Source organism: Calypte anna, chromosome 1 (genome assembly GCF_003957555.1).
Source record: "Calypte anna isolate BGI_N300 chromosome 1, bCalAnn1_v1.p, whole genome shotgun sequence".
NCBI lineage: Eukaryota > Metazoa > Chordata > Aves > Apodiformes > Trochilidae > Calypte > Calypte anna.
Window position 1 is genome coordinate 197,279,386 of NC_044244.1, and position 13,589 is coordinate 197,292,974.

General features: G+C 47.3%; 1 protein-coding gene across 2 annotated transcripts in view; it reads right to left on the bottom strand.

Annotated features, from left to right (window-relative positions):
• Window positions 1-723: 723 nt before the first annotated feature.
• The window catches only part of RAB6A (RAB6A, member RAS oncogene family), an 80,859-nt gene continuing 67,993 nt past the window's right edge, over window positions 724-13,589 (bottom strand). For both annotated transcript variants that reach the window (XM_030447626.1, XM_030447618.1), the window contains exons 7-8: window positions 8,650-8,716; window positions 724-3,929 (exon numbers count right to left, since the gene is read on the bottom strand). In XM_030447626.1, coding sequence (XP_030303486.1) covers window positions 3,865-3,929; window positions 8,650-8,716 — 132 coding nt within the window. In that variant the 3' untranslated portion in view covers window positions 724-3,864. The remainder of the gene's footprint in view (window positions 3,930-8,649; window positions 8,717-13,589) is intronic.

A 13,589-nucleotide genomic window follows, 5' to 3' on the forward strand; every position in this document is an offset into this window, starting at 1 on the left:
GGCAAGAACAGGAGCTCCTCCCAGTGACAAATGGCTCTTCCAGTGACCTGATCCCACCTGGCTGTTCCCAAATCACTAAATCCAGCACAAAAAGTTCCTATTTTCTTCCTGGTCAAGTTTAACACCCAACTTAATGATGAAAAGAAAAACTTGACCACACACCAAGAGGCTGCTGGTGCCACCAGCCCCAAACCACTGAATTTCCCTGGAAGATCCAACATGGAAAACTCTGCCAAGGAGTGTCTGGCACTGGTACTCACCTCCCCATCCTGGAAAGTCCTCGTCTGCCATCTCCAGCAGGGTGGAGGCTGCAGCAGGATCCTCCTCAGGGCAGGGGGGTTTGGATCACCCAGGGACGCCGGAGCCGTGCAGGATGCACCCGAATCACCTCTGAGAAAGGGAAGGGAGGAAAGAGCTGGATTTTGAGAGAAGAAAGGAGCAGAAAGGTGGAATTGCAGCAGGCAGAGGTCCCACTCCTCTGTGCCCATCCTCCATCTCACCCATTGCTGAGAACAAGTGTTGGGAGCAACGCGGAGACACCGCAGAGAACCAGAGGGGCAGCAAACCCCAAACTCCACCATCCAAAAAAAACCCCAAACCCACAACAACCCCAAAACCTTAAAAATAAAGCCACCTGCAGCACTTCAAACCCCCAAAGCAGCAACAAGAAGCCTGCACCCCCAAGCACCTGAAGGACAATACTTAGAGAAGAGAGCCAAGAGCTTTCCAATGAGACATTATTTATTTAGTTCAAGCGCTAAGGATTTCTTTTGTTGTTGTTGTTTCATATTCTCAAACAGAGCTGAGGTACCAGTGACATTCCAACATGAAGAAAAGGAACCTTTTTTTTTTTTTTTTTCCCCCTTATACAATTTGTTCAACTACTTGTACTCGAGACAAAAAGTGAGTTCATGGAATAGCTGCGCAAATGTTACTGTACAACGACCAAGCTGGAGTGGGGAGGAGAAAAGAAACAGAGCAGAAGCTTTCACTGTTTACAAAATCATCATTTAAAATTAAAATAAGTCATTTTTTTTAAGCAGAAAAAAAAAATGAAATGTTGCCATGGTTCTACTGGCCAGGTTGATGGAGGAAAACTAAAAGCTAAACCCTGATAAGACCGATGGGTGCCAAGAGTTATGGTGCAAAAGAAAACCAAATAAATAAATTAAATTTAAGACTGTGTGGTTCCTGTGCTTAAATTGAAAGTGTCTCTTCTCTGGAAAAGTGGGTTTAGGGCAGGATTGAGTCCTGTTAAGCACTGACCATCAGCAAGGACATGGGTTTAAACAGAGCTGACTGGGTTGAGCAGACCTCAGGGCCCTCCTGGAGGAAAAGTATCAAAGAGCTGAGAACTTCTCCTCCTTCCTGCAGCCACTTTTTCCATTATTTTTTTTCCAGAGAAATTTCCAATAGGCCCACTGAACAAACCTGCTCCCAGGATTGCAGCTGCTCCCCAAAAAGCAGCTTCCACTAGAAGTGCCTGGAGCTGCTGGTCCATCAGAAGTGGCTCCTTCTAAGCCAGCTCCTTACAAACCCGGTGCTCAAAGTGCTATGGAAAAAGGTTGGGATTTGGTTACTACCAGAGGTAAAAAGAAAATATCCATGCTTGTGGAAAACAGCCAAATGGTGACCAACCTAAGCTGCGTGAAGAAGCAAAAGGAGAGGAAAAAAATAAAGCCAACAAACCAAACCCAAAAAGAAGCAGCAAGATGAACCTTTTTTTAAACAGTTAAGAACAGTACAATACAGGAAAAGCAGCCAGGTTTCCTTCCCCCCAAGAGTTACTTTTAAATAAAGAATGATCCTTTGTCACATATCATTGATGTTTATTTTCAAGACATGCCACGTCAAAGAAAAAAAAAAACAAAACAAAAAAAACCATCTTGCCTTTAATATTGCATTATAAAAGCACTTTTACATCTCATTCTGCCTTTCAGAGTTGCTATCAACCCAGGGCAGGGCACAGAGTCAGGAATGCTGAATTCCAAAGCTTTTAGGCCCATTTTTCCTGGTGAAAAGTAGTGGTGAGGATGATTTTCTCTTCCTCAGTTGGGTTATTTTGAGATGGAAGGAGAGGGGGCAGAAGAGACCCAAAAAAAAAGGAGGAGCCTGAGTCTTTTTGCTTGCAATTTGAAGTCACAATGGCAAGGCAGACTCCAGGATTCCTCCCTGCACTGTAACTCAGCCATATTCTCCCAGCAAACAAATGTATTTACAGTTGTGTTTATTTAACTTACACAGCAACTTCACAATGACTAGAGTAAAGATGAAAAGGGTGCACTTCTAGTGTGTGGTGTTTCCAGTCTGTGTTTCTTGGCTAGCTACGTCTCGTAACATCAGCAAAGCTCTAAACCTCAGCAAAAATATACATCATCCCATCCCCCTCCCCCCTTCAAATTACTGAAAATAGTAAAAAAAAAATGAAGCCAAGAAATAAATATCAAAGAAAAAAAAAAAGGTTAACTGTCAGCCTAATTAAATAGAAAACTAAATGACTTGGTGTTTAACCAAACTCTACAGGTCTGGTGAACCGAACTAAACCAACTTGGAAGACTGAACATAAAATAAAAAACAAAAAGCTAAAAAATAAAGGCATAATTCTGCATAATCATTAAGTTTCCATTCTATTCAGCTCTCTAAGATCTCTCAACTAGATTTCTGTGTGATCAAAGCCAACACTCCTTCCCCAGTCCACCAATGTTGGGGGAAGGGGCTGTGATTTTTCCCCCTTCCACCTCTCCCCCCCTCTCTCCCAGCTGCCAACTGGCCTGTGAGTTCTCCCCTGGGAAATCCAGCTGCTCTTTGCCTCTTTTCTGCCAAACTTTAAAGGTTTCAATCCACTTCAGCAGGTTTGACTTAATGCCAGTCCTGAATTCACTTGGTATTTCCCCTAAAAATCAAAACAAAACAAAAATAATAATAAACCCCACAACCAACAAAGCAGCAAAATGCTTTCTCCTCCAACCAGCTGAAAGGTTCTGTTCCCATCTCTTGGGCAGTAATAATTTAACTTCATTTGGTGTTCTATGTAAAAAGGAAGAAAAAAAAATAATTAAGATGCTCTTAAAACTCATCGTGCACTTTAAATGTTATTTCCCTGCTTCCCTTTTGCCAACAACACACCCAGCCTTTTCCTTTCCTCCCCTCCAAAAAGAAAAAAACCCTCCAGAACCCACTCAACCCTCTCACAAAAACCCTGGCTTAGTTCTTTGGGGCCTCTTGGAAAAACTGTCTAGGTTGCCTTTGCTTTTGTGGTGTCAAAACCCCCCCAGTTAGGGGCCAAGACTCCCTCTGCTTCAAACATCAAGAGCTTGGGTTTAATTTCTTTATTATTATTATTATTATTATTAATTATTATAAGGATTTAACCCTCAGCATTCTGCCACCTCCTCTCCCTGCTCTCCAGTCACTTCCCAGGCTGCTCAGAGAAACCCAAGATCTGCAAAGTGTCACTTCTCCCCTAAACCCCATCCCAAACTTCCTCAGTTTCCATCATTTCAAAGTGCAGCATCATAAAGAAAAAAAAAAAGGAATGAATATTAAGAAACTGTACCTATTTTTTTTCCTTTTTTTTTTTTTTTTTTTTTTTAAAGTTATAACTAGAATACACTGGAATATTTTGGGTTTTTTTTTTTTTTTTCTTATAAATAATGAAGACACTGACATTTTTTCTCTGTGTGTGTGTGTGTGTGTGCTTGTGAAGCTAAAGAGATCATCTCCACGAGACAGCCAGCAATGATGAGCTGCAATATGTTATTACTGAAAGGGGAAGGATCAAGCCAAATATTCACACTGCAGTCAATGAAGAGGAAAGGGAGGGGAAGCAGTGATGTTCTGGAGGAAGGTTGGAGCCAGGTGGGATTAGCAGGAACAGCCTCCTTCACTGACAGGCTGCTCCTGAGGCTTTTCCAGTTTTATGTCAATCACTGGGAGGAAGGAGTTAAGGGAAACAGAGAAATCCAACTGGGGCTCTCCCTGGGCAAGGAGAGGGGGGGGAAGGTGGGAAGGGGGCTGGAAGGTCTGTGTTTGCCACTGAGGTCCTTGAGGGGTGTTGTTCAGCAAGGAGACAGAGAGACAATAAAAGAAAAAGCAAAACAGAACAAAAAACAAAACAAGAAACAAGAAAAAAAAAACCAAAACTGAAATAAAAAAAAAAAAAGAAAAACAAAACAAAAAACAAAAAACCAAAAACCCATCAAAAAACAAGAAACAAAACACAAAAAACAAAACACAAAAAACAAGGAAAAAAATAAAAAACAAAATAATACAAACAAAATAATACAAACCAAAAACCAAGAAAACAAACAAAAACCAAAACAAAAAACCAAAAAACCAAAACAAAAAATCCAAACAAAGTCCAAAACAAAAAACCAAACAAAACCAAAAAACCAAACCAAAAAACCAAACCAAAAAACCAAAACACCAAAACCAAAAACCAAACCAAAAACCAAAAAAAACCCCAAAACCAAAACAAAAAACTACAAGAAAAAAACCAAACCAAAAAAACAAACCAAAAAACCAACCCAAAAAAACATCCCAAAAAACCAACCCAAAACCAAAGCAAAAACAAAACCCAAAAAAACCAAACTAAAACCCCCCCAAAAAACCCCCCAAAAACAAGTAAAAAACAAAAACAAAAGCAAAAAACCCCAAAGAACCAAAACCCCACCTTCAAACCAGCTCAGAGAACCAGAGAAGCGTCTGGGCAGGAAGGGATCTTGACAGTTCATCCCCTTCAGGGACACCTTCAGCTGCTCAGAGCTCCATCCCAACCTGGAATGTTCCCAGGGATGGGACATCTCCCACCTCTCTGGACAACCTGGGTCAGTGTTTCAGCACCCTCCTTGTAAAAATTTCCTTCCTTGTATCTCATCCCCTCTTTTAGTTCCACTCCCCCAGCCCCTGTCCTGTCACTCCAGGCACTAAGAGATTTCTCAGCAGCCCCTTCTTGAGAATCACAGAACCATTCGGGTTAGAAGGGAGCTCAGAGATCCTCAAGTCCAACCCTTGATCCACTCCCCCCGTGGTTCCCAGCCCATGGCACTCAGTGCCACATCCAGGCTCTTTGGAAATATCTCCAGACACGGAGAATCCACCCCTTCCCTGGGCAGCCCATTCCAATGCCTGATCACCCTCTCCAGAAAGAAATTCTTTCCAATCTCCAACCTAAACCTCCCCTGGCACAACTTGAGACCATGGCCTCTTGTCTTGCTGAGAGTTGCCTGGGAAAAGAGAGCAACCCCCCCCTGGCTCCAACCTCCTTTCAGGGAGTTGCAGAGAGTGATGAGCTCTCCCCTGAGCCTCCTCTTCTCCAGCCTCAACACCCCCAGCTCCCTCAGCCTCTCCTCACAGCATCTCTGCTGGATCCCTTCACCAGCCCACTTGCCTCCTTTGGACCTGCTCCAGCACCTCAAGCTCCTTCCTGAGGGGCTGAGGGGCCCAGAACTGGACACAGGACTCAAGCTGTGGCCTCCCCAGAGCTGAGCACAGGGGCAGAATCCCTTCCCTGGACCTGCTGGCCACACTGTTCCTGATCATCCAGTCCAACCCTGAACCCAGCACTGCCAAGGCCACCACTGCCCCATGGCCTCAGCACCACAGCTCCAGGGCCTGGAAATCCCTCCAGGAATGATGGGGACTCCACCACTGCCCTGGGCAGCCTGGGACAGGGAATGACAACACTTTCCAGGGAGAAATTGTTTCCAATATCCAATTAAAACTTCTCCTGGTGCAACTTGAAGCCATCTCCTCATCCTACCATTTGTATACTTGGGAGCAGAGCCCAACCCCTCCTCACTCCAACCTCCTCTCAGGGAATTGCAGAGATCCAGAAGTTCTCCCCTCAGCCTCCTTTGCTCCAGGATCAACACCCCCAGGCCCTTCAAGATCTCCAGAGATCCCTCCAACCTCAGCCATCCTCTGATCCCATAATAATCCCTTCAATATCCCTGGGAAGATGCAGAGCAATCTTTATTGTCCCAGGTTATGCGACTCACCTTGTGTGTCACCTTGTGGGACATCACCAGGGATGGGGACTCCACCACTGCACAGCCTGGGCCAGGCTCTGACAACCCTTTCCAGGAAGGAATTGTTCCCAGTATCCAACCTAAACCTCTCCTGGGCAACTTGAGGCCATTTCCCCTTGTTCTGTCACTTGTTCCTTGGGAGCAGAGCCTGACCTGTCCTCACTCCAACCTCCTCTCAGGGAGTTGCAGAGATCCAGAAGTTCTCCCCTCCTCCTCCTTTTCTCCAGGCTGAACACCCCCAGCTCCTTCAGCTGCTCCTGCTCAGATTTCTGCTCCAGACCCTTCCCCAGCTCCATTCCCCTTCTCTGGACACACTCCAGCCTCTCAATGTCCTTCTTGTCAGGAGGGACCCAAAACTGACCCCAGGATTTCAGGTGCAGCCTCCCCAGTGCTCACCCCAGGGGGACAATCCCTGCCCTGCTCCTGCTGGTGGCCACACCAGTGCTGATACAAGCCAGGATTCCAGTTTTCCAGTAGGACCTCCAGCTGGTGGGCACCCAGGAGGGGTTTTACCTCAAAGTAGTAAGTTCTAAGGCCAGCAGGAACCTGGAGGAACCCATGGCAGAAGTGTTTGCTTCTACACTTCAGTGCCAAGTGCCTCCCTCTTACTCCATCCTCATCTTTTTATTTTTGGGGGGCAGGCAGGAGCAGCTCTTTAGGTCTGGGTAAGGGGTGCCTGAACTCACCCCTCAGAGTGGCAGCTGAGGAGAACAAGAGGTGGCTGGAGAGCTGCTCAGAACCTGCCTGTGATCAGCTGCTGCCTTTGTAGGAGCTTTGGACACTAAATCCCCAAACCTGAGTCTCAAGCAGTTCTCTTATCAGCCAACACAGAAGCAAACAGGTCAGACAGATGGTGCTCCCCATTCCTTTCTTTCTTTCTTTAGCTGCTTTTAACAGAGGAGAAAACACAGAAAAAGAAGAACAAAAAGGCCAATAACTCAACCCAAGTATTTGATCCTTTTGCTTCACTGATCTAAACCTCGAGCCACAACTTCATCACTGAGCACAACCACTTCAAGATCCTTCAACCCTCCATGTTCTGGGGGGGAAAAAAAAAAAAAAAAGCCTGTGGAAAATCACCCCCCATTAATCCACAGCCATCTGGGAGACAATCATATTCAATTTCTGCTATCTGCTGCCTGCAGGAAGTCCAATTCAAAGCATCCTGATTCCACCCCCATTTAGAGACCTGTGATCAAACTCCCTGATAGGGAAAAACCCATCAGGCAGTGCCTGCAGACTCTCTGCCACTGCCCTCTCATTAATGAAGCTGGTTGCTCATTAATTAACCTTTGAGTGACCTGCAGAACAAAATATTTTTGATCAATCAAGCCCCTAGCACACAAAGCTGGTGCCTCAGCAGCTGCAATCCACAGCTTCCCAAATCCTCCTTTCCCTGGGGCTGCTTTACAGGAGATGGAGTTTCAGTCCCTGCCTCATCCTTCCTCTCAAGGACCATTTCTCCTCCATTTCCCCCTTGCCTGATCCTGACAAGCCTGAAAAAGTTCCTCTTCTCAAAAAAAACCCCAAAAAACCCAACATCTCAACCACTTCAACATCTTCAAACTCTTTCCATCCAGGTTCAATGCAACCCCTCTTTGCTTCCAGCTGGAAGTACCCAACGTGGTTCTTCCCCCACTCTTTTTCCCCTTCTCCCCTTCCCATCCAGCACCCTTGTTCCACCTTTACCTTTCCTCTCTCAATCCAAGCCACCAGAAACAGGAATTCAGGTGGAGCAGTAAAGAACTGGCTCTGGTATCACAGAATTTCCACCACTTCTACAGCTTTGTCACACCCAACAAAAGCACATCCATGGGCTTGACCTTCTCCTCCCCCCAGCACCCCCAGATGGGCAGGAAAACAATTCAGATTTTGCCATATTGCTCACTGGGCACGAAGCTTTATCCCTTTTCCATCCCTCACACCACCTCCTTTCCCTTCTCCAAGGAGGATCCCTTCAGTGGAGTCCCTGACACCACTCAGATGTCTGCCCAGAGCTGGCTGAGCTCCAGCACTGTACCAGGTTGTCCTGGGAGTTATGGAATCTCCATCCCAGGAGATTTCAGAAGTTTCTCTGAGAATTCTGGATTTTTGGAAGTAGCCCTGCTTTGAGCAGGAGGGTTGGAGAAGGGACCTACAGAGGTTCCTTCCACCCTAGGGCACTCTAGGATTCTGCAAGAACCACAGAGGGGATTTTTTTAGTACCCTTTTCAGCTGTTTTCTCCTGCTCCATGATCTCCTCCTCCCTCTCCACATCCAACCTGCTCAAACACCAAGCAAAGAATCCTTCTGGACCTGTTTTGACTGCACCCTTCAGGACCTTCCTATTATCTTCCCTTCAGTTGTCCTCACTTTTACACTGCTCTAACCATCCCCTCTCTTTAACAACTCCTAATCCCAGCTTTCTAACTCACCAAGGCTTCTTCCTCAATTTCAAGGAAGCTCAAAAGCCCAAGGTTAAAGCCCCCAAGGTTCCTTGCCCCCATCCCCCCTCCTCAGGCCTCTTTTTGGGATGTCCATAAGCTGACCAAGGGCTGCAAGAGAGATGTTTCTCTCTCTCTCCTTCTTCATCCTTGTTACTCAGGGCCTGCATTTTCTTGGCAGCAGAAAGAAAGGATACTGTCTTCTCTACTTTTGTCTTGTGTGCTTTCCATTCCAGGCAAGGCAGCTGCCACACGTCGGAAAAGCTGCAAAAAATCAAACAAAACCACAGAGGGAACAGATCAGAACAATCACACTTAAAAGACTTCACCCCAAGCTGACACAGCTCAAACAAGGAGCCCCCAGTGCTACTTGCACAGCTTCCACCAAAAAGCCTGACAGCCACCAAACATCACCTTTATTCTCAGAAAATGGCAAACCACCTTTTTTTTGTTATTACTGAAGATCAAATGTTCCTGGCTACACAAGCTGCAAACCTTCCAGCATGGGCTCCACAAATACTCAGTGGGTTTGGTCCACAAACCCCACAGCAACTTCCCCACATCGGGTGGGATCTTGACCTTCAGACCTCCACTAAGTTAGAGAGGGGTAGGGACACAGTGATGGCACCAAACACAAGACCCAGGACTCTGTCACCAATGAGAGGAGCATCAGGAAAGGGGATGGAGGTAGTGACACCCCCTAAGAATCTTCTTCTAGGCTTCAACCTGTGGCTCAGGTTCCCTGTGAACCAGACAAAGGACTTTTCTTCCAGGAATCTGCCCAATATTTTTCTAAGAGTCCTCAACTTTTGGTACTAACTCCCTTGTTCTCCTATGGCTGCACTCAGGGTGTAAAAGACAGAGCAGGAACACTCTCAAGTACACTTCCAAACCCACAGCAGTTGTCCCACTTCTCACTTGGACACTGTTTCCAGCAAGGTTCTTAGCTCCAGACTCCCTTCAGAGCTGTATCCACTTGAAGAAGGATGAGATGTAAGATTGAACAGGACCAAGTCATAGAAATACAGAATTTTACTGGTTGGAAAAAACCTTTCAGATCATCCAGTCCAACCCTGAACCCAGCACTGCCAAGGCCACCACTGCCCCATGGCCTCAGCACCACAGCTCCAGGGCTTGGAAATCCCTCCAGGAATGATGGGGACTCCACCACTGCCCTGGACAGCCTGGGACAGGGAATGACAACCCTTTCCAGGGAGAAATTGTTCCTAATATCCAACCTAAACCTCCCCTGGTGACACTTGAGGCCATTCCCTTGTCCTCTCACTTGTTCCTTGGGAGAAGATCCTGAAGCTCAGACCTGGGATTCTCACCACACAGTTTTTCCCCAGCCCTCTGAGCAAGGAGCCTACAGATTCACCCACAAGAAACCAGGAGACTTGACCTGAATTTCCTGATCTCTACCTTCTGCACAGGAGCAGTACGATTAAGGACTGTCCTTCAGCTGAGTGAAGTTTCTTTGGGAAGCTTGTTGGTAGAAACCACACAAGTTTCAACAGCAACATTCTCTTTTTCACCTTCCTCAGTGAGTGTGTGTGCAGAAGGGGAGGAGAAGACAAATCAGATGGGTGGATAAATAGTGTTCCCTGCTCATCAGGGTTATCAAGTGAGAACCTTATTGTTTCTACATCTGAAGAACATCCCTCCTAGGAGAGTTTTAGAATTGAATGGTTTGGGTTGGAAGGGACCCAAAAGCTCCTCCAGTTCCAACCCCTGCATGGGCAGGGACCCCTCCCACAGCCCAGGGTGCTCCAAGCCCCATCCAACCTGGGCTGAGACACTGCCAGGGATGGGGCAGCCACAGCTTCCTTGGGCAACCTGGCACAGGGGCTCCCCACCCTTAAATTCAAGAATTTCTTCCTAAAATCTCACCTAAATCTCCTCTCTTTCCTCTTGAAACCCTTTCCCCTCATCCCACCCCTCCAGGCCCTTGTCCAAAGTCCCTCCCCATCTTTCCTGGAGCCCCTTCAGGCACTGGAAGATGCTCCAAGGGCTCCCCTGAACCTTCTCCTTCTCCCTTCTCCAAGGGCTCCTCTCCTCTCCTCCAGACTGAACACCCCCAACTCTCTCAACCTGTTCCAGGCTCTCCCCACCCTCAAATTCCAGAATTTCTTTCCCATCTCCAACCTCAATCTCCCCTTTCTCTCCAACTTTTAACCCATTTCCCTTCTCCTCTCCCTACCCCCCCTGTGTCCAAAGCCCTCCCCCAGCTTTCTTGGAGCCCCTTCAGATATTGGAAGGTTGCTCTGAGCTCCCCTGGGAGCCTCCTCTTCTCCAGGCTGAACAACCCCAATCCCTCAGCCTGGCTTCCCAGCCCTCTGAGCATTTCAGGCTCTAAATGCTCCCATGCTGATGGGCTCAGCACAATCCCAGATCCAAACTGTACTAACATTTTTACACCATTACAGAAATTGTCACTGCTATATATTCCTTGCCTGCACGTGATCAAGCCAGAGGACCCCAGAGGTTTCTAAACACTCACCATCTCCATCCATCAGTGTCTTAAAAATTACCCCACTGCATGCACAGCAGCAGCTCAGGAGTCCCAAAACACCCGTTGAGTTTTCCTCTCAGCCTTAACGTGTTCAAGTGACACATGGCTGCACATTATTTCAGTCCTCTCCTCAGATGACACTAAAGCTAAACCCCTTATTCCCAGTGACCCACTTTCCACAGAAAATGGAGCCAAGCCACTCTGGGGCTGTTTACATCCCAAACGTCAGTCCCTGAACAGCTCTGCAGATCAGGGCCCAAGTGCTTTTTGTAAATTTGCTTTCAAGTGTCCACGTGAGGCTGGGAAGAGAAGAAGACAGCTCTGCTGGCTTGACAAGGAGCCTCCAAGCTCATCCTGAAGAAGGCTCAAGGTTTCTCAGGTGTGCTGTGACCTTTGCAGGGCAGGACAACTAACACATGATAGTTGCTGGTGCCTGAATTTTGCTGTCACTGTTTGATACTGAGTGAAGAGGCTGCTGCAGACAGAGAGGACAAAACTGACAGGTAGGAAAAGACAAAGCTGCTTTTCCTTTGCCATTCCCATCACCTCATAACCTCCTCCAGCATCCTCACCCTTCTTTCACCAACAGCAACCCCACTTTTGGGGCATGGGGTGGAGATCAGCTGGAAGGCAGGAGGGCTCTGCAGAGGGACCTGGAGAGACTGGAGAGTTGGGCTGATCCCAAGGGGATGAGGTTCAAGACAAGAACCCCATGGGGAGCTCCAGGCTGGGCACAGAGTGGCAGAAAGGGAGCTGGGATTGGCAGGAAGCTGAAGAGGAGGCAGCAGTGTGCCCAGGTGGCCAAGAAGGCCAATGGCATCCTGGGCTGGCTGAGGAAGAGCGTGGCCAGCAGGTCCAGGGAAGGGATTCTGCCCCTGTGCTCAGCTCTGGGGAGGCCACAGCTTGAGTCCTGTGTCCAGTTCTGGGCCCCTCAGCCCCTCAGGAAGGAGCTTGAGGTGCTGGAGCAGGTCCAAAGGAGGCAAGTGGGCTGGGGAAGGGATCCAGCAGAGATGCTGTGAGGAGAGGCTGAGGGAGCTGGGGGTGTTGAGGCTGGAGAAGAGGAGGCTCAGGGGAGACCTCCTCACTCTCTGCAACTCCCTGAAAGGAGGTTGGAGCCAGGGGGGGGTTGGTCTCTTTTCCCAGGCAACTCTCAGCAAGACAAGAGGCCATGGTCTCAAGTTGTGCCAGGGGAGGTTTAGGTTGGAGATTGGAAAGAATTTCTTTCTGGAGAGGGTGATCAGGCATTGGAATGGGCTGCCCAGGGAAGGGGTGGATTCTCCGTGTCTGGAGCTATTTCCAAAGAGCCTGGATGTGGCACTGAGTGCCATGGGCTGGGAACCACGGGGGGAGTGGATCAAGGGTTGGACTTGAGGATCTCTGAGGTCCCTTCCAGCCCAGACAATTCCATGATTCCGTGATTCTATGTGCTGAAAGCCAGACTGAGAGCAGGGGATGGGGTCTGCAAAGCCAGCACTTGATGGAGCTCATTGATTTTAGAGGAATATTTCAAAGGCAAAACCCCCCCAAACCTTCACATCCCCATTTAATGTTCTATTCACCTCTGCCACTGCCCTGAGCCTCCCAGCCTCACCAACAAGTTTGCCAACTATGAAGAAACAAAGACTGTGTCAAAATTCCAGATTTCATCTGCACCAACACTGAACAGACAGCAAGATCACCTCCAGAAGTATCAAAAGGCTTCCTGGTTGGAATGAAGATAATTTTGACACAGGGAGAAGCTCAACATAGACCTAATTGCAATCCTTGGACCAAAAAATATCCTTTTCATTCAGCTCAGCACTTTTTGCTACTTTGTCTGCTCACTGCATCTCACCACCACTCTTCATTCTGCTTGGCTCTCATTCCCCTGACTCCCACTCCCCAAGCATTTCAAAACTTCTCAAGCCAGGAGCACTTTGGCTTCTAAGAATGAAATGGGGGAGAAGAAAGCAGCTGCTGACTTTCAGAGCATCCTCCTGATCAGCATTCTCTTTCCTTGCCATTCCAATCAGGTAAGAGGGCAGCTCCTGCCAACCTCCTCAGCTTTATTGATTTGCAAAATGCTTTTCATTCATTCATTTATTCACTATTGCACTAGACTATTGATTAAAAGCTTTTTTTGGGGTTTTTTGGCATCTTGGAGATGATGAAGGAAGTAACTGAGCTCCAGACTCATCTTCCTCTGGAAGCCTTAGAAGTTTCAGTACTATCTTTGAACCCACAAGCTCTCTGCAGTCTCAAGACTTCAATAAACTCCCTGCCCTGCTCCCATTTGGGTACAGAAGGTTCTGATTCTCCTTTTTTCCTGAGCTTTGTCCTTAAATTTACTTCTCCTCTCCAAATGTTTAATATTCAGGAAGCTTACACAGGTTGAGTGCCAGATTTCAGCTTCAGTTTTATGAAGTGAGAGAGCTCTGGGACTCCTGGGAAAAAAAACCCATAATTTAAAAGGTTTACTGGACACTCACCAGGCTACACTGCAAAATATCCAAATACCACCTAGAATTTGCTTTTAGAAGTGCTCTGGAATGTTGTCAATGCATACAGAGATGTCATGGTGAACTCTGCTCCTCTCTGGCACATCACTTCAGAGCTACATCCATCTGTTAAACCTCTCACCTCTCC